The sequence below is a fragment of the Taudactylus pleione genome, unplaced genomic scaffold, assembly GCF_031769625.1.
Source record: "Taudactylus pleione unplaced genomic scaffold, aTauple2 ptg000004l, whole genome shotgun sequence".
In the NCBI taxonomy this organism is placed as follows: domain Eukaryota; kingdom Metazoa; phylum Chordata; class Amphibia; order Anura; family Myobatrachidae; genus Taudactylus; species Taudactylus pleione.
Window position 1 is genome coordinate 6,327,283 of NW_028284407.1, and position 21,898 is coordinate 6,349,180.

The following is a 21,898-nucleotide window of genomic DNA, read 5'->3' on the forward strand; positions in this document are numbered from 1 at the left end:
TTCAGGGAGTGGATTTTTTTCTCTGCAGCGCTCTGTAGCTGCTGCTAATATCTTTCGTCATTTGTCGTTTACCGCATATAAACTGCACGATATTGCTAATATCGTACCGCTATATGCGATAATTGACCAACAGGTTGAGACGATAGATGCGATTTATCAGCTGCGGGAGTGCGCATCTGTCATCGTTCAGGGCCTATCCATTAGCAGATATAATGAACAATTGAACGGTATATTGTTCAATCGTTCATTTTGTCTGCTAATGGATAGGCCACAGGAATCCTGCACAGCTCTATAGAGTGTCACAGAAAATTGGCAATATTGGTGGCCGCGTGGTTCAATGAATCCCCCAAGTGCAACCTGATATCAGTATGTGGACATGCCGGGGAGACCAGCACTTCAGAGGTGTGGGGCTACTGCATAATTCGGAGAGTGGGCGGAGCTCTCACATAATGACGAGAAACATGGATGCTTGTTCACTGAAGTGCTGACAAATACATGTTCTCTGATACCAAAGATGTGATGCCTTCACTGTTGTATCTAAATACAGGCAGCATGGATGGCAATGTGGTTGGCACTGACGTTTTGGGCTCAATTCCCACCAAGGTTCAATCTTTTTGTAGTTTGCATGTTCTCCCCGGTTTGCGTGCGTTTCCTTCGGGTGCTCCGAATTCCTCCCACACTCCAAAAACATAATGGTAGGTTAATTGGATTTTTTTTTTTTGTTTTTTTTTAAATAACGTCTGTGTGTGTTTTTGTGCATGTGGTAGGGAATCTAGATTGCAAGCTCCACCGGGGCAGGGACTGATGTGAATGACTAAATATTCTCTGTAAAGCGCTGCAGAAAATATGTGTGCGCTATATAAACAATTGTTAACAAATTAACAGAATCTAGACACTTTTTTCAATAACTCTTGGCAGGAAAACACATTGGCAGCGCTTGGACGCGTTTTCCATATCACATGACGTGATATGCCTCAAGTTTGTGGTGCAGACATTGCGCTCTACATTAGCAGCACAATCCTAACTCCAGTCAAACAGAGCCCATCACCTGGTTACCCTCCGTGATGACATATGCTCCCTCTTTGCCACAATTGGAGGATTTTCAGAAATGTCTGTAAATGTAGGTGGCCATTATTGGCTTGCAGAGCCGTAACTAGACTTTTTGGTGCCCTGTGCCAGAAAGAGCATTGGCGCCCCCCCTATATTTCAAATAAAGACATAACGCACCCGAAAAAGGGCCATGGCCTCATGGGGAAGGGTCAGGGAAGAGATAGGGGCGGCCAGGAGATGCTGGGGATAAAAGAAGAGGAAGCTACAAGTGAGAATGATAATAAATAGAAAATTGACAGACCCGAGCAGTGCCCCCTGCCCTGTGCCATGGCATAGGTCGCACCACCCTAGTTACGGCCCTGTTGGCTTGCATGCGCTGTCATCTTCAGGCCACCCAAAGTTGGGCGGCCACTTGTCCACGCCAAATAGCAGGATCTGTATAAACAGGCCTCCAACCTGTGCAGCTAACTATGAATGTGATACTGATGCTCAGACTATAAAGGGGAGACTTAGCAAACCGTCTGAAGAGGGCTAGCTACCAATCAGATTCTAGCTATCATTTTATAGAATGCACTAGCTAAATGATAGATACAATCCGATTGGTTGCTATGGCAACACCTCCACTTGACCTTGTGGACAGTACTGGATGCCGATTTACGGTCACTTGGTGGGTCTCTAATACTCTTGTGCCCCCTTACCCATCATTAGCAGCGCTGCAAAGGCAGTGGAATAAATGACACCCATCCAACTACAGCATCACCAAAAATGGTGTTATCAAGTGCTATTCACTATTATGCAATACCAATAAAGAAGACCTGTTTAGTGCTACAATGTAGTAGATAAGCCACCATGTAATGATAACCATGGCTGGGACATACATATGCCCCAGTTATGCCTTATTTAAATGATTTATTTTTGTGAATAGAAATTTAAAAGGGAATTTACAGAAGACCGTGACAATAGGAGAATAGACTAGTAATATAGGAAACCCCTGAGATGTCAATGAGAGGTAAGTTAATAATTATGGGAGATTTTAAATTGGCCTGATGTGGACTGGAATCAGCCAGGACTCTGTGCATGGGGCATCTCACAAGCAATTACAGCCCGATCACACGTACGAGCATGTTGGTTGTTACTTGTGCACACTGTAATCCATACACAACAGCTCTAACATGAACAAAATCCCACTATACTTATTCAGACTAATGGTGGGTACACACTAGACGATATTACTGAGCGACTGCACGATTACGACATCGTAATCGTGCAATCGCTCAGTAATCGTGCACGTTTATGTCGGAAACGACCAGCGATGCGCACTCCCGCTGGTCGTTTCCGACATTGTCCATCGCCTGAACATGCAGCACAATCTGACGACCTCGTCAGGTTGCTGCATGTCGGGGAATGGGGGAGAGAGCCCGTCGCTGAACGATATCGTTAATGATATCGTTCAGCGGCTGTGCTCAATGTCATGAACGACATTGAGCACAGCCTGCCGGGGACACACTACACGATATCGCTCAGGGAGCATATCGTGTAGCGTGTACGCACCTTAAGGGGTAGATTTACTAAAGAGCGGGTTTTTAGAAGTGGAGATGTTGCCCATAGCAACAAAATCAGATTCTAGCTATTATCTTCTATAAGGTGCTAGATAAAATGATAAGTAGAACCTGATTGGTTGCTAAGGGCAACATCTCCACTTCTAAAAACCCACACCTTAGTAAACATACCCCTAACACACATCTAACAATGCAACGGGATATAAAACACAGGCTATTGAACTTGTGTAAATATAGGATTATGGGGTCTATTTACTAAGCAGTGTTAGGAGACAGAGTGAAAAGTGATAAGGTGCCAGCCAATCAGCTCCCAACTGTCATCTCACAGGCGGTGTCTGAAAAATGACAGTTGGGAGTTGATTGGCTGGCACCTTATCACTTTTCACTCTGTCTCCTAACACTGATTAGTAAATAGAAGCCTAGGACACTTGTCATGCAAAAAAGGCATGAAGTTTAAATATGCACATTCATACATTCTTCACGCATATTTATAAGACCATTATCATTATTGTTAATTTAAGAATATTGACTCATTCACATCAATCATCCTAAATTCAATAAGACATGTACACAAACACACTAGGGTCCAGTTTGTCAGAAGCCAATTCATCTACCAGCATGATTTTGACCTGTCAGAGGAAAACGAGAGTACCCCGAGAACAAATTCCATGCAGACGGTGCCCTGAACCGATGGCTCAGCCACCTAACTACTGTGCCACTAAGTTGGCTATAAAATATGGAACCAACATTCAAGGCAACAATACTAAATTTATTTAGGAAAATTGTTGATTAACAATCTACTTAGAAAGGAACTAGCGGCCATTGGACAGTGTGGTTTAATATACAGTACAGGCAGCAGACTGCCCCGAAACAAGATTTTACAAAATGGTGACAAAACACTCTGTAGATACATTAGTCAATGAGAAAGGAATATTAAAACTAATGGTGCGTACACACTGGGCGATATTACTGTGCGATTGCACGATTACGACATAGTAATCGTGCAATCGCTCAGTAATCGTGCACTATAATGTCGGAAACGACCAGCGATGCGCGCTCCCGCTGGTCGTTTCCGACATTGTCCATCACCTGAACATGCAGCACAATCTGCCGATAACGACAGATTGGCCATGTTCAGGAATTACATATCGTTCAGTGTAGGCACTACATGGATCAGGAACGACTGTACGATTACAATGTTTAGTTGCGAGAACTGCAATTCTCCGACTAAACTGCCCGACGCGATGCGGTTTCTGCAGCGCTAAGGGCAGAAAACAGCATCGCGCCAGGAGTATTGTTGGATTTCTGCTCGCACCCCAGCAGAATGGTGCTGACCGGGTCAGCGCCGCAGTGTAAAAGGGGGTCTGATCCGAGTTAGAAACGTGTTCCAAATCCCAGGTCAGACCCGGGACTTTGGTATAAAAGGGGTATAACAAAGCGGGGGCTTTTGTAAACTGGATTGACCCTGAAATTTAAACATGCCAGGGTTAAAGCCGCCGCTTAGTATCTCTAGCCCTGGGTCTTGTACCGCTCTTAAGAGACCATTGGCATTGGTTATGGACATGGAGCACCTCAGCCAGCCCCTGCTCCACCTATATCCCTCCCACCTGTAACAGCGTAGTGTACCCCTGTGTTGGTCTGTCCCCTCTATGATGCAGCAGTGACAGCAGTTGGCGATTAGAGGGGCCCAGTTCCAAATGCACAGGTCTGTCTCAGGACACTATATTCTCATATTATATATATATATTTATTTATTTATTTTCCTGGAAAGTATTCACAGCATTTCACTTTTTCCACATTTTATGTTACAGCCTTATTCCAAAATAGAATAAATTCAGTTTTGTCCTCAAAATTCTACACACAATACCCCATAATGACAACGTGTACAAGGTTTTTTTGCGATTTTTGCAAATTTAATTAAAAAAAAAAAAAAAAACCTAAGAAATCACATGTACATAAGTATTCACAGCCTTTGCTCAATACTTTGTTGATGCACCTTTGGGAGCAATTACAGCCTCAAGTCTTTTTGAATATGATGCCACAAGCTTGGCACACCTATCTTTGGGCAGTTTCGCCCATTCCTCTTTGCAGCACCTCTCAAGCTCCATCAGGTTGGATGGGAAGCGTCGGTGCACAGCCATTTTCAGATCTCTACAGAGATGTTCAATCGGATTCAAGTCTTGGCTCTGGCTGGGCCACTCAAGGACATTCACAGAGTTGTCCTGAAGCCACTCCTTTGATATCTTGGCTGCGTGCTTAGGGTCGTTGTCCTGCTGAAAGATGAGCCGTCGCCACAGTCTGAGGTCAAGAGCGCTCTGGAGCAGGTTTTCACCCAGGATGTCTCTGTAAATTGCTGCATTCACCTTTCCCTCTATCCTGACTAGTCTCCCAGTTCCTGCCGCTGAAAACATCCCCACAGCATGATGCTGCCACCACCATGGTTCACTGTAGGGATGGTATTGGCCTGTTTTCCTCCAAACATAATGCCTGGCATTGATGCCAAAGAGTTCAATCTTTTGTTTCTCATAGTCTGAGAGTTCTTCAGGTGCATTTTGGCAAACGCCAGTCGGGCTGCCATGTGCTTTTTACTAAGGAGTGACTTCCGTCTGGCCACTCTACCACACATGCCCGATTGGTGGATTGCTGCAGAGATGGTTGTCCTACAGGAAGGTTCTCCTCTCTCCACAGAGGATGCTGTAGTTCTGACAAAGTGACCATCGGATTCTTGGTCTAGGGCCCTTCTCCCTCGATCGCTCAGTTTAGACGGCCGGCCAACTCTAGGAAGAGTCCTGGTGGTTCCGAACTTCTTCCATTTACGGATGATGGAGGTCACTGTGCTCATAGGGACCTTCAAAGCAGCAGAGATTTGTGCCTCGAAACAATCCTGTCTCGGAGGTCTACAGACAATTCCTTGGGCTTCATGCTTGGTTTGTGCCCGGACATGCACTGTCAAGTGTGGGACCTTATATAGACAGGTGTATGCCTTTCAAAATCATGTCCAAACAACTGAATTTACCACAGGTGAACTCCAATTAAGCTGTAGGAACATCTCAAGGATAATCAGTGGAAACAGGATGCACCTGAGCTCAATTTTGAGCTTCATGGCAAAGGCTGTGAATACTTATGTACATGTGATCTCTTAGTTTTTATTTTTTTTATTATTTAAATTTGCAAAAGTCTCAAAAATACTTTTTACATGTTGTCATTATGGGGTATTGTGTGCAGAAATTTGAGGACAAAAATGAATTTATTCCATTTTGGAATAAGACTGTAACATAACAAAATGTGGAAAAAGTGAAACGCTGTGAATACTTTCCGGATGCGTGTATGTATATATATATATATATATATTACACACACACACAGTCAGGTGCATAAATATTGGGACATTGACAGAATTTTCATATTTTGGCCTATATTCACCACCACAATGGCTTTGAAATGAAACAAACAAGATGTGCTTTAACTACAGACTTTCAGATTTAATTTGAGGGTAATTACATCCAAATCAGGTGAACGGTGTAGGAATTACAACGGTTTCTATATGTGCCTCCCACTTTTTAAGGGGCCAAAAGTAATGGGACAAACTAAACAATCCTAAATCAAACTTTCACTTTTTAATTCTTTGTTGCAAATCCTTTGCAGGCAATTACAGCCTGAAGTCTGGAACGCATAGACATCACCAGACGCTGGGTTTCATCCCTGGTGATGCTCTGCTAGGACTCTACTGCAAATATCTTCAGTTCCTGCTTGTTCTTGGGGCATTTTCCCTTCAGTTTTGTCTTTATCAAGTGAAATGCATGCTCAATCGGATTCAGGTCAGGGGATTGACTTGGCCGTTGCATAACATTTCACTTTTTAGCCTTAAAAAACTCTTTGGTTGCTTTTGCAGTATGCTTCGGGTCATTGTCCATCTGCACTGTGAAGCGCCGTCCAATGAGTTCTGAAGCATTTGATTGAAGAAGAGCATATAATAATATTGCCCGAAACACTGCAGAATTAATTCTGCTGCTTTTCTCAGCAGTCACATCATCAATAAATACAAGGGAACCAGTTCCATTGGCAGCCATACATGCCGACAGCATGACACTACCACCACCATGCTTCACTGATGAGGTGGTATGTTTTGGATCATGAGCAGTTCCTTCCTTCTCCATACTGTTTTCTTCCCATCACTCTGGTACAAGTTGATCTTTGTCTCATCTGTCCATAGGATGTTGTTCCAGAACTGTAATGGCTTTTTTAGATGTTGTTTGGCAAACTCTAATCTGGTCTTCCTGTTTTTGTGGCTCACCAATGGTTTACATCTTGTGGTGAACTCTCTATATTCACTCTTGTGAAGTCTTCTCTTGATTGTTGACTTTGACACATATACACCTACCTCCTGGAGACTGTTCTTGATTTGGCCAACTGTTGTGAAGGGGTTTTTCTTCACAAGGGAAATAATTCTTCTGTCATCCACCACAGTTGTTTTCTGTGGTCTTCTGGGTCTTTTGGTGTTGCTGAGCTCTCCAATGCGTTCTTTCTTTTTAAGAATGTTCCAAACAGTTGATTTGGCCACACCTAATGTTTTTGCTATCTCTCTGATGGGTTTGTTTTGATTTTTCAGCCTAATGATGGCTTGCTTCACTGATAGTGACAGCTCTTTGGATCTCATATTGAGAGTCGACAGCAACTGATTCCAAATGCAAATGTCACACCTAGAATCAACTCCAGACCTTTTACCTGCTTAATTGATAATGAAATAACGAGGGAATAGTCCACACCTGTCCATGAAATAGCTTTTGAGTTGTAAGTCCCATTACTTTTGGCCCCTTAAAAAGTGGGAGGCACTTATAGACACTGTTCACCTGATTTGGATGTAATTACCCTCAAATTAAATCTGAAAGTCTGCAGTTAAAGCACATCTTGTTTGTTTCATTTCAAAGCCATTGTGGTGGTGAATAGCGGCCAAAATATGAAAATTCTGTCAATATCCCAATATTTATGCACCTGACTGTATATATAGGCTCACAACAGCTTCTATAGCATTTGCCAGGACACCTTGTTGCTACTTGGTTAAATGGGAAAAGTATTCTCAGAGGTCAATGACCCAATGCATCGCAATGGCATACCGGTTAAAGGCAGGACGCACCTATGATATGATTCCCTATGTTTCCAGCATGGGAAAATCAATCTATCGAATAAGAGAGTTAAGTCTATTGTTATAGCTTCTAAACATTAGACCAGGCCTGGTCAACCTGTGGCTCTCCAGCTGTTGCAAAACAGTCCCAGCATGCTTTACAAGCTGATCGTGGGAGGGTATGCTGGGATTTGTAGTTTCACAACAGCTGGAGACCCAGTGGTTGGCCAGGCCTGCACTAGACAATCAAATATATGGAATAGGATGTTACTCACACACACACACACAGGGTAACGTGCCCCCAGCTGCAACAGGCAAGACAAACATTGCTATTTATTTTTCTATTACACATATCGCTAACCTGGCGCTGCTATTGCAAATAAACATTTTGCATATCAAAATGACTGCAAAGAAAATGTGCCTTCTCCAATCACTATTTTCTATGCACGTCTTATTTACGCCATTGTTACACCTATGCGTTGTGACCCTTCACATGTGCTTGCAAACAAACGATGCGTGTTAATTACACCACAACATAAATATTGCTCCATCTGTAGTGTTTATATGTGAACATGTAAATAGCGGTTGCAGAAACCTAACTACCTTCATTAAACATAAAAATAGCAAAGACGTATAAATGAACTGCTACCAAATTAACAGTTCCGAAAAACCTTTGCACCTACTCAACAGAAGGCAAGCTTTTCTTAGTAGCAATTTATATGAGAGGCATTTACATTATCGGGCTCTTTGTCTTGCTACATTACCTGCAATTATGTAACAACAACGTGAAGTAAAATAATCAACATTCTACTTGGCAAACCTCCCAGAACATTAATAATGCAGCTGCGATCGTGGTTATAGCAGAAATTGAAATACCCAATGTGCAAAAGAATGATACAGGCTGAGGAGCAACATGGATAAATATAAACACATATGCGCACAGGTGGTATAACCCTTTCTGATATATGTACAGCTCGCTACTTGGCGAACGGAGTACAAACTCAATATAAACTTGGAGCCACCGATCTCTAAAGTATATTTACAACAGGCAAACGCTGGGACTGATGCAGCGTTCAACGTAAGGCCGTTTGCTGAGCAGATCTGTGTGTATTGTCACACTGCGATTGCGTTGCAACCTAGCGTACGCAAGTATGGGCAATGAAGTGTCATGCACATCTCAACACATTCCCAATTGCGACTGAGTAGGTGGAACCAGGCTGTAATTGTGCGTAAACGTAAATACGAGTTTCAGAGAGATCGTTTGCACAGATGATAGGGTGGGAGCAAGTGCGCACTGACCGTAATGATGGCTATGAAGTGAAGCGTCCACAAAGGGGTGTTATGGCCGCAAAGATACATACAACTCAGCATACAGGTGAATATACGCATTTAGTTCTGTGTACGCAAATTACGGCAGCCCCTGCTTCGGCCCCAGCGTATTCAGTATTCTCCCCACGCAATATTTCTCGGGCATTAAGCCCAGTAAAATTTCCCTGGTGCCCGGCATTGTGACGCGGTGGAAAGACGCGCTGCACCGACGTTTCACATAGATGTGTAAGCACAACGCCACGTATTGGTCACGTCACAGTGCAGTTTATTGCCCAGAGCTGCAGGGGAGGATGCCGGCCGCCCCCTAAGACTTCGGCCCACCTTGCACTGGAGAAAAGTTATGCAGACTCACAGGCTCCCCCATTTTCTACCCAGTGCCCACCAAATACTAAGCAAGATGCCGGGTGGGTGCACATTGTGCTGCTGCTTACCCCTCAACTGCCTAATGCCACCCGGCACCAAATAGGTTATGGAGAGAACACGGGATATTCTGATTGGCATACACAATGCACCTATAAAAGGTGGTAAGATTGTAGGACACGAAACATTCAGCACTACCTAATAACCAGGTACCAGATTTACTATATCCAGTACTGTCTTGCACATTCTATTAAGTATAGGTGTACTGATTGCCTTGAGCCCTAGCAATAAGATCAGCGCACACTGTTGTCCACATCAATCATCCAGAGGGACAACAAACACAGTTCTCCGGTCCAGAGCACAGTCAGGACCCACCGAAAGGAGTCTGTAAGCATCTAATGGTACACGAATGTGAGTATGGTACATGTTGTGAGTATGCAGTGTCTCTCACATTTCTGGTTATTGATCATTTTCTCTATAAGGTACAGCACTGTTTCATTTGTTATATGTATAGACACGACACAGAGAATTGCACATATCATAACTCATCTAGAAGGCCAAGTAAAACCCTGTAAGTCCAGTTGAAAATGAATAGGAGCGGGATTTACTCACCCTATATTTGGAAGTCCTACTATGCCGATCTTCAAAGAGGTCCCGAATCTCCCAATGATTGGGTGCTGCTTTGGTCCATCATCTACCTTCTTGGGTGGCATCTAAAATTTGTAAAAAAAAAACCCTGATCATTCTCTAAGTATATTAGTTACTGTCAGGAAGTGGAATTAATAAAGGTATACCTTTTTTGGAGCCATTACCACATTGCTTTAAGGTTTGATAGAAATAATATTAAAGAGTAGATATTGGAGCATGTCTTTCACAGTTAAAGAGTTAACATTATAAAACTAGTGAAGTCTTAACAACTACTCTATGGGCTACAGATGCAGACACCCAACTAGCTAATAATACCACAGCGGCAGAGGGGAGGTGTACTGCAAATACGCTGAGAACTCACTTTCTAAACTCGACACCTGATGCCATCAATATGGGCAACTGACAGCATCAATCTCTGGCAAGCAGCCAGGCTTAAACACTTACTGGGAAATCTGTAGTGCATACCAAAGCAATGAATGGGAACAGGTTCGTCACCCACACTACCGACAAAAAAAAAGTTATATTTATTGAAGGACAACAGCAAAACTTTTTTCCAGCTTGTTTATCTATTTGCAGTTAGATTTGTGACTTATGACAGTTGCTCCTAATATTCTAGTACCCTGGTACCCGGCGATCAGCCCGCAGACTTGACAGCGGACAGGGAACTTCACTATAAAACTGTTGTTTTAATGACAAACTTATTTTAATTTAGTAGTTATTTTCTTTTCTGCATCTTGAGAAGGAAGAGCCCACATAATTTGGATCTGACCTGGCAGTTTCTAATTTCTTGCTGTCACAACCCATAACATGGTACAACGAGATCCGCTGGGCCCACACTACTCCAAACACGACAACCGTCTGGAATGAGATGGCGGCTGGAGGTTTTACAAGAGTTCCAGCTGCTGTACATGTGATGGGGTCAAGTGCGGAGCTCTCACTCTTTTTTTTTTTTTTTTTAAAGAGAAGAGATGAACCCTGCTCTCTTCCGGAGCCCCATGAATTAAATGGGTAGAAAGGCGCGTTGCTAAACCGGGGAAGGCTACCTGATCTGAAACCCTGCTGCTATCATTATAATTGCAGCCTGGGTGCCTTATATACTTATCTGCACCACACTGAACAGGACTATAACCCCGAGCCTCTGGAGATTTTGCTTAAATACCCGAATCGATGTTCCCTGTGTGCATGAAGGGTTGCAAGAATTATTCATTCCCTCTCTGCTGGCGTGCCCTCCCCTGAGATACCCACCAACTAATTGCAGTGGTATGTGAGTTGGTCAGACTGGCATTGATGGGGTATGTGGGGTGGTCCGATTGGTATTCAGACATGTGGTGTGGTCTGAAGGGCATTGATGGGGGTTGTGCATGTGGGGTAGTTTGAAAGGCACTGATGGGGCATGTGGGTGTTTGAATGGTTAAGGTGTTTCAATATTGCACATAAAACTTAGCTACAGTTTAGTGCCCCCAGTTCATAATAAGCCACGCAGCTATAGCGAAGTGGGCATTAAATATTTTGCCCATCAAAATTAAAAATGTGCCCTCCTCATTGATATAATATACGATAGTCCTCTTTGGATAACAAAAATACATCTTATAAATGCGAAACGTATTTTTGCTGTACTTTGCTGTATTGCGACCACTGGCCATTGCGGATAGCATTTTACAGCGCACTACTGCTTCCACTTCACTATCATAATACAGGCACTTATACTTATTGAGCATTACTACCAATACCAACATTTTATTCGCCTTTATTTTCTACCATTACTAATGGTAACAGTACTGTAACTAGTGGCATATTACTGAGCACTATGCTTTACATATTACTGGGCATCACTGTTGCTACTGGACTACTTTACCCTGGTGGTTCACAAGTGCCCTAATGAAAATTCTTTGTGCTGGCGGCTCATGTATCTAACAGCCACAGAGCTCTGCCAAGTCCCCATAGAGATCTTGAATCAAGTGCAAGTAAAATATTAAAGCAGCAATCCCACATATGTTATCTTTATTTGTCTTTTTAGTGGCTTTATTAAATATCCAGTAGCCTTTAAGCATGCATCTGATTTTTCCGAAATACCCTCCTACAAATCATTAACTCCTGTTCCATGTGACTGGTTGCCATGGGAGCCAAATGACACTGTGCCGAATTAAAAATCATTAATAGCAGCCTCAAGAAACAAAACAAGCCAAAATGGTAATAGCCAAGATTCTTCCCATACACGTCAGGGACAGGAATACAGCACATGCCTCAATGTCCCCACCACTCACCCTCCACTACTCAAAATGAGTGTGACTACCCTCAGGTAACAAAGGATGTGGCACAACGCCAGAATCTTTACTTTTTTAATGCGCGGTACCATTTTTCCAAAGTCATTATTGAAAAGATGGTGCCAGCTACAGAGTGATCCCAACTTGCTGGCAGAAGTGTCAGTTAAAATCTGGGTGCAGAGCCACCCTGGACCCAAGAACCCATGTGCTATCACTATTAATAATTTTAATCACGGTCATACTACCCACATGCATATGAGTGTTCTGCCACACTTATACTCACATGGCACTCACAGTCGCCCTGAGATTCAGGAATGATCAGTTTTCGGGTGCTCCTTGGACAGGCTCACTGCACGGATTTCCCTAGGAATTATCCTGACTGTAATGACACTTGGGGCCAGGAGAAGTTTGAGAAGGGGGGTCTTAGGGGGTACATTTACTAAAGTGAGAGTTTTTAGAAGTGGAGACATTGCCCATAGCAACCAATCAGATTCTAGCTATTATCTTCTTGAAGGTGCTAGTTAAATGTTAAGTAGATTCTGACTGGTTGCTATAGGCAACATCTCCACTTCTAAAAACTCACTTTAGTAAATATACCCCTTTTATAGTGAAGGGAGGGAATATTCCATCACACTTGGCAGCCCTGCAGTTGAGTTAGTTACCGTTGGAAAAATAATAAGATAGCGAGGGGCAGGAGAAACACATATACACAGACACAGGAGGGGCAGGAGAGAGAGAGAGGAGGAAGGAGAGCAAGACATGGGGGGAGTGAAAAGAGAAGAGGAACGAGAGAAATAGTAATAAGGGAGATATAAGGGGGTAGTGTCAGAGGGAGAAATAGAGGAGGGAGCAGAGCAATATTGGGACGAGACCACGCGAGATGAGAGATGGTATATAAAGTGAAAAGAACACTTTGAACAATTTCAAAGTAGCAGCTTTTACAAGCTGACGATTCTCTGTGATCCAAAAAATTTAAAACAGCAATAATCGTCATTTTGCATTTAATTTTACTGCAGTTTTACATTTTATGGACAATACCACAGAGAACAGGCAGATAAATTTAGCCCCCTATCTAATCAATGATATGATATATATCATATTTATATACTGTTTTATTATGTCGTTGTGAAATAAAAGCATGATAGTATATATTTGTCATAGCTGTGACTACAATCAGGAAAAAAAGATAAAGTTGGAGACTTGTATTGTAAATAAAAAAAGGTATATGGTTCGCGTTACTGTCTCACAGCAATGAGGTCATGGGTTCGATTCTCACCACGGCCCTGTGTGGAGTTTGTATATTCTCCCTGTGCTTGCGTGGGTTTCCTCCGGGTACTCCGGTTTCATCCCACACTCCAAAAATATACTGGTAGGTTAATTGGCTCCAAACATAAATTAACCCTAGTGTGTATGTGTGTACACATGTGATAGGGAACATATATTGTAAGCTCCACTGGGGCAGGGACTGATGTGTATGGCCAAATATTCTCTGTAAAGCGCTGCAGAATGTGTGTGTGCTATATAAATAACTGGTAATAAATAAATCTGACTATGGGGGTCCCCAAAATGATATATTGCCTAGGGCACCACGGGGTCTTCAGGCTCTGGTGATTTATGTTAAAAAAAATATATATATATATTTATTTTAATGGTATTGCAACTTTAATAAAATATAGTGTTGTTGCCAATTTGTTTACTTCATTGTTAACCTAACAAAAAAGTTACACGCAGCCTTTTGCAAAAGTTTATTTGTGCATGCCAGGCCCACAAAATCTAATACATTGCCCATCACTTGGTTACATTATAGCAGCCATAACATACATTACTAACTCTTCCCTTCAGCAATGGGACAGAGAGTGAAGCCTGACCTCAAAAGAATGTGTGGGGTGTGATGCATTTCATATGTTGATATCACAGTGTGTGAGGGCATGATTCCCTACGGATCACAACTGCGATTACGCACGCAGTTCAACTGCGATAGTATGCTAATTAATTGTGATCGCTATGCCATCGCAGCACTACATAAGGATGCCCACTTTACCTTACACATCCTTAATATTTAGCAAGACTGCAAAACCAAATATACAATGGAGCACCATGACAGCCTCACGCACACTTGCACAAGCTCTGACCTTACTCAGAAATTGCTAACTTCAACGTACGCAATGAGTCCTCAAGCTGCGTATGCTGTCGCAGTGGCTAATTTATGCACGCCCCTGTAACAGCGTTCAAATGCGCTGGCACGCCTGCGTTTCTCCGACAACCCCCCCGTCACCACCCACAAACGGCACTTCCTGACAATCAATGGGTGTGCGTAGTCACTGCGATCGCAGTGGAGTATTTGCACACGTGCACTGCAATGCGTATGCATGCGCACTGCGTAACAATCGGCCGATTGCGTGCATATTAGCAGCTGCGATCCTTGCTTAATCAGACCCAGAACCCTCTTTTCTAAATGGAACACAACGTTTACTTGTCATGCAGAAGTAGTCCTCATTATATCACAGGCAGAATGCATCAAGACACCTAAAGCAGGCCTGGCCAACCTGTAGCTCTCCAGCTATTGTGAAACTACAACTCCCAGCATGCTCTGTCACATTTTTGCTATTAAGGAATGCTACAACTGTGGGACTTGTAGTTTCACAACAGCCGGAGAGCCACAGATTGGCCAGGCCAGGCCTGACCTAACGTGACTGCAGATTAGACCACTTAAGGTGCCCAACTGTGAACACCATCTGTGCTCCCAAAACATGCCCTTCTCTGCCACCTATAGCACAGCAGCAGGTGTGTTATAACAATTACATAGCACAACATGTAGGATATAATAATATAATGTAATAACATCATACAGCAGCAGGTATGTTACAATGCATGTAATGCAATAATAACATAATGCAGCAGAGGGTATGTTATAACAATGTAATGTAATAATTGCATAGCACAGCATGTAGGCTATAACAATATAATGTAATTATATAATACAGCAGCAGGTGTATGAATATAATGCAATAATAACATAATGCAGCAGAGGGTATGTTATGACAATGTAATGTAATAACATAGTACAGCATGATGTAAGCTAGAAGAGAGTAATAACCACAATATTTGATGCTGCTGACTGTTGGCCACAGATTTAGGCACTGATCTATCTGCTGAAAGAGGCCAGTGGGAGGGTGAGGAGCTGCAGCTAGTAGTGGTGGGTGTGGGCACTCTACACATGTGGGTATAGCTGCAGCAGCCAAGCACTGGGCTGGCCAGTCACAGCAGCAGGCATCCTGCCCCCGGGACTTTGCCGGCTCACCTCGACTCGTGAACACGCGTCTCTCCCGGGGATGGGGCCTCACGGATCTCCCAGACACGTTCAGCAGCCGGCGTCCCAGGGACGGAAGGGGCGGGATCCCGGGATTGACGTACACACATAACAGCTGCCCCATTGGCGGTTAGCGCAGGAGGGAGAGGATACTGGGAAACATGTCTGCAGAGAGCAGAGAGCAGAGCACGCTGCTTCCCTACTTCCGCCCAGACGAGTGACAGGTGTACACTATGGTGACATGGGCTCTGCTTCCACACAGCTCAGACTGGCAACCTTCCATTTATCTACATCCCTGACTGCAGCCTTGCCTCCCCTTACTGCACCTCTGACCTCCACATACTGCATCCCTGACTATAAACCTTACCTCTATATACTGTAGCCTTAGCTCCCCATACTGCGTCCCTGAGTGCAGACATACCTCCCCATACTGCATCCCTAACTGCAGCAATACCTCTCCATACTGCATCCATGACTGTAGCCTTACCTCTCCATTCTACATCCCTGACTGCAGCCTTACCTCCCCATAATGCATCCCTGACTGCAGCCTTACCTTCCCATACTGCATCCCTGACTGCAGCCTTACCTCTCTGTACTGTATCACTGACTGTAGCCTTACCTCCCCGAACTGCATCCCCCGCTGTAGCCTTACCTCCCCGTACTGCATCCTCCACTGTAGCCTTACCTCCCCGTACTGCACCCCCTCCCACTGTAGTCTTACCTCCCCGAACTGCATCCCCCACTGTAGCCTTACCTCCCCGTACTGCATCCCCCACTGTAGCCTTACCTTCCCGTACTGCATCCCCGGCTGTAGCCTTACCGCTCCATACTGCATCCCCGGCTGTAGCCTTACCTCCCCGTACTGCATCCCCGGCTGTAGCCTTATCTCCCCGTACTGCATCCCCGGCTGTAGCCTTACCTCCCCGTACTGCATCCCCGGCTGTAGCCTTACCTCCCCGTACTGCATCCCCGGCTGTAGCCTTACCTCCCCGTACTGCATCCCCGGCTGTAGCCTTACCTCCCCGTACTGCATCCCCGGCTGTAGCCTTACCTCCCCGTATTGCATCTCCGGCTGTAGCCTTACCTCTCTGGACTGCATCCCCGGCTGTAGCCTTACCTCCCTGCACTGCATATCTAGGAACAACATACAGGAATAAAATGTAAGACATGGGGTGAGGGTAGGGCAACTAACTATATTATAAACCAAGAGCTGCAATGTGGAGTTGTTTCAGAGTAAGAACTTTCAGAGCTGAACGTAAGCATTGTTAGGGACTTTATGGCCTCTGTAGCTAGACCAGGGATGGTCTCCTGTCCACCTCTACCTTTGCCAGGTGAGGCAGATGGGACTGGGCTAGTACAGTATTAAGACGCTTAAGGCCCCATTTAGAATTTGACATAACTCCTGTAGCACTTGCTAAAGGAGTTATGTCCTTCAACATTTGACAAACAGCGCTGACCTAAGATTACCAGTGTTTCACTGTATCGTTTACACCATCTACAGCCTTCCAGGCTTTGCTGCGTCTCCCCTGAGTGTAAGTATCATGCACATGTGCAGACTGGGTGCGTCACATGAGCAGTCCGTCGCTGCCGGCAAAATGGCATAGGATGCCGCCGATGAGGGGGACAGCTTTGGACCTCGCCGGAGGGGTAAGTAATTTTAAAAACCAGTGGCATATTCGTTATTACCACTGTGATTAGAAAATAAATATGCAGCTGATAATAAGACTCATTATTGACTGGGACCCTAAAATTAAGAGCTGGACAGCTGAATGGACTGATGAAGAGGGAGGACATTATGGGCCTGATTCAGAGGCGCAAGCAATGCAGATGTTCATGTAGTTGAGCGATATTTTTGTAACTGCGCATGAGCAAAAAAATTTAGAAAACCCCTACGGCCCATGCGTTACACAGTGTGGGGACACTGAAAGTGGACGTCTCGGTCCTTGCACATTCATATGCATGGATGTACTTTAGGGAAGAACTTTATAGTGCGTTTTCATAAAGTCGCAGGTGGGTGACCACCACTGGACACCGCTGCTTCAGCGCAGTTCTGTATGAACCCAATAATTAGGCTGATGCAGAAGTGAAAGCAAGTCCGTAGTCATTCCTCCTGCATTGCGTACAAGGAACTAATTGCGTGTATTTGCCTGTATACAGAGGTGTGTTCATCGCTAAGGCAGTTGCGCCCCTATCCATGTGCTCTGTGTGATCCCCGTCATTATCAGTGCGCACTTTCACCATCCCTATCCTTGGTGCAAAAGATCTATCTGAAAATAGAAGTATTCGCGTGTACGCACAAATCTGCAGTTCTGTCAGAAACCTACTGACCCGATTTTCATGAAAACTCCATCATTGTGTAGTGGAAACTCCTAGAAATAACCTGCACTTTGTTTCATCTCAATCCGTCAAGTTAAAGCTGAGCAATAACAAAAACAACATTTATTGACATCATCACTGCAAGAGATAGGTGCGGCATCATGCTTGCTGCCAAAAAGGGGTGGGGGGAGAGGCGCGTTGGGTCCACGGTCACTTAAATAGGATAGGCTACATAGCAGTGTGTGCAGAGGGCACACAGTGACATTGGTGTGAGTGGTGGGTGTATAGGATAGGCTACATAGCAGTGTGTGCAGAGGGCACACAGTGACATTGGTGTGAGTGGTGGGTGAATAGCATAGACTACAATGTAGTCTGTGCACAGGGCAAACATTGGCGTGAGTGGTGGGTGAATAGGATAGGCTACATAGCAGTGTGTGCAGAGGGCACACAATGACATTGGTGTGAGTGGTGGGTGAATAGGATAGGCTACATAGCAGTGTGTGCAGAGGGCACACAATGACATTGGTGTGAGTGGTGGGTGAATAGGATAGGTTACATAGCAGTCTGTGCACAGGGGACACAGTGACATTGGTGTAAGTGGCGGGTGAAGGCGCTGCTGCCACCAGTCTGTACAGCGCTGCTGGTCACATGGGCCACTCCTACGACAAGGCCCCTGTGCAAAGCAATACAACTAGAATACCTCAAATAAATAAAAAAAATGTTACAAGTGATTTCATCATTGGCAAAGCTGCGGGCAGCAACTAGTTTCCTTTATCATCCATCTGGTGGATGCCATTACCTCAGGGTTATGTGTAGTGAGCTGTGGAGTCAGGCACTAATTAACACTGGCTCCCACCCCCTATATAACCCCTCTTCTTCCACTAGAACAGGCCTGGCCAACCTGTGGCTCTCCAGCTGTTGTGAAACTACAAGTCCCAGCATGCCTTGCCAGAGTTTTAGTATTCGGGCCCCCTCCTCTCTGTCAGTGTCTCAGCGTCAGGGAGCGCTGTAGATTCTGGCTTCATGCCAGAATCTACTGAGCATGCGGGTTTCTGGGAAAATGGTGGCCGTGCCTACATTCCCGGGGGACATCTTTTCTGCGCATGCATAGATCACTGGGAAAATGGCCGCCGCCATTTTCCCAGTGAGTGTTTGCTGCTCTGCAGCGTCGGTCCGGCGCTGCAGAGCAGCACATTGGGAATGACGGAGAGGTAAATATAATTACCTATGGGTGCAGGGTGTGCAGTTTGAGCCCCCCCTGGACCCAGGGGCCCGTGTGCACCGCACACCTTGCACCCATTATAAAGACGCCTATGTCCCTGGGACTCTCTCCAAACCAGACACACATCTGAGGGTGCCGCTGGCAAAAAGGTAAGCTTGATACATTTTTTTACCTTGTTTGCTGTATTACTGCTTCCTGGCACGCCGGGCATGTTACTACTCACGTGGCAGCAGCTATAGGTGTTGCAGAACAGAGCTTGCTGCTGGCTTTTTGGAGAGGGCGGCTCGTTTGCCATGCCCCCATAACGCGGCGTGTGCAGGCACTCCACCTATGACTTAATCACTAAAGGCCACTGTACAATTGGCAAAGCGTGTGGATCTCCGGAGGAAGGCGTCCGCATCCAGAGAACGCCTATGATGATGTCGGGTGTCCTGAATGAAGCCGGACACTGACTGCGTGCCTGGTCACGGCCCCATTCATTTGAGTGACAGCAAGTTTATGGGACTTCATAGGCACACCCTAAACACTATTTTGGCGGGTGTTTCAGCGCTGCTGGATTTGTTCTTTGCTGAGACTCACTGCAAATTACAGGGGGATGGCTATCTCTTATCAGATAAGCAGTTAAACTAGGATTATTAGTTTCTGTAGTTAAACTGGTGATATATGGTGGTCTTATAGCATTATTATGTGTATATATAAGAAACTTTACTGCACTAATTCTTTAGGAATTTAGGCAGTAACATACATTGTTTTGTACTGAAGATATTTTGTTTGCCTTTGGTTTTTGTGCAAGTGAATGTGGACTTCAGGAATCTGTTTTAATGTTTTGCATTTAAACTAATAGGTGATTTAGACTAGAGTCCTATTAAGGCTCCTCATGTTTGTTATTTCAGAAGAAGTGGTTGTTATTCTGGGTAAAAAAAAACCTTTGTTGTTTTTTGCTATTCAAACAGTGCTAAATTTTTTCCAGAGGATTTTAGGTAGATATCCGATTGGTTAAAGTTGTCTTTCTCTCTCTGTATGGAGAAGCCAGACAAGGGTTCCAAAAAACAGGGGTCAGTCAGTTTTTATACAAAATGTGATTAAAAAGTTGCCAAAAGGTTGTACGTACCCAGGGCCGCCGTGTGCTGGTTGTTCACAGGAAAATTCATTACCGGGAAGTTCGGCTTAACAGTCGGGGATGCCTGATTGGGCCAGGTCTAAGGCTGAGGCCAAAGGTGAATTATGTCACTCTCAGACAAATTATACTGTATGTTACCCTGTACTCAAACCCCTAGTTTGTCTGATCCCTCGGTAGAGCCCAGATGGGCCCAGGATATGGGATGATGTCTTGCTGAGATGGCAACGTCCCTAAATAAAATGGTAACGTCAGCAGAGGCCACAGCCACTAAGAGACGTTCAGGCCATTAGTGAGTTTTCCTGGATATGAGGATTCAGTCGCCTCTTCCCAGGAAGAAGGGGAATTGGATTATGACTGGGAAGACACCTCAATGACTCCCATTCTTATTCAGGGGTTTCTATGCTGGTAGATACGGTCCAGGAGACTTTGCATCTACTGGAAACAGCTATTCCAGTGACTAGTTCAGTTTCTTTCTTTAAATGTAAATAGAAACGTATCGGTTTTCCACGAATTTTCACATTTTGGAGAAATATTAAAAGAAGCCTGGTTAAAACCTGATTCCAAATTTCATATTCCGAAAAAATGTAAGTATCTTTATTCTTTTTCGTAAGAGAATACCAAGCTTTGGGAAATTCCACGCATGATGGATGCTCTTATTGCTAGGTTGGTCAGGAATACGATTATCCCCACAACACAGTCTGTAACAAAGATCCTATGGATAGGAAGAATGAGGCTGTACTTAAGTCTATATTCACTTTGTCAGGAGTCTCGCTGTGGCCTGTTCTGGCCGGCTCCTGGGTGATGAAGGCTATCAATTCCTGCATGGCCCAGATGATTGCTGGGTTTCAATCAGAGGATTTGTCTGAAGCTAGTTCTTTACCTGATAAAAAATTGGAGGCTCTGACCTATATAGGTCTCATATTTCTGCCAGACATTCTCTTAGGCTTAAAACATGGAAGGCAGACATAGAGTCCAGGCATGCTTATGAGGCACTGCCTTTTGAAGGAGGTTTTCTGTTTGGTCCAGAAGTAATCAATATTATTTCTCAGGTCAAGGGAGGTAAAAGTCCTTATCTTCCCGTATCAAAAGCAAAATCTCCTAGGTTTTGTTCCTTTAGGACCCAAGGCAGGGGTAGCTTTCAGGCCGCCTGGGATATGCCTAGGGGTCCCCGTAGAGGTGCCTTCAGGGAGCGTGGTGTCCCAGGCAACCGTCGCCCTGCTACTAAGTCAGAAGGTCAATCTACATGACTGTCACAGGACTGGGACCCGATCTCTGGTGGAAGGCCGCTTACTTCAATCCAGCCCAAGATTTTTTTGGATAAGTGGACTGTAACCAGCGGTTACATTTAAGCTTTGGAGGGTCCTGTTCCAGAAAGATTTTTTTTTTCCACTCCTCTCCCTATGGATAGTTGCAGAAAGGCGGCTCTCAAACAGGCTATTTCTGTGCACTCCGATTCCGAAGTAATTATTCTGGTACTACAGCAAGGCCTGGGGTTTTACTCCAGTCTTTTCTTAGTAGACAAACCAGACTGGTTGTTTTGTCCCATTCTCATCCTCAAGGGGTTAAATCCTTATCTCCACTTGGAAAAATTCAAGATG

At 44.5% G+C, this 21,898-nt stretch overlaps 1 protein-coding gene across 1 annotated transcript in view; it reads right to left on the minus strand.

The window, feature by feature from the left end:
* The window catches only part of OLA1 (Obg like ATPase 1), a 197,640-nt gene extending 181,893 nt beyond the window's left edge, over positions 1 to 15,747 (minus strand). The window contains exons 1-2 of the mRNA XM_088468462.1: positions 15,634 to 15,747; positions 10,033 to 10,133 (exon numbers count right to left, since the gene is read on the minus strand). Of these exons, the coding sequence (XP_088324588.1) occupies positions 10,033 to 10,133 (101 nt within the window). The 5' untranslated portion in view covers positions 15,634 to 15,747. The remainder of the gene's footprint in view (positions 1 to 10,032; positions 10,134 to 15,633) is intronic.
* Between the last annotated feature and the right edge of the window lie 6,151 nt (positions 15,748 to 21,898).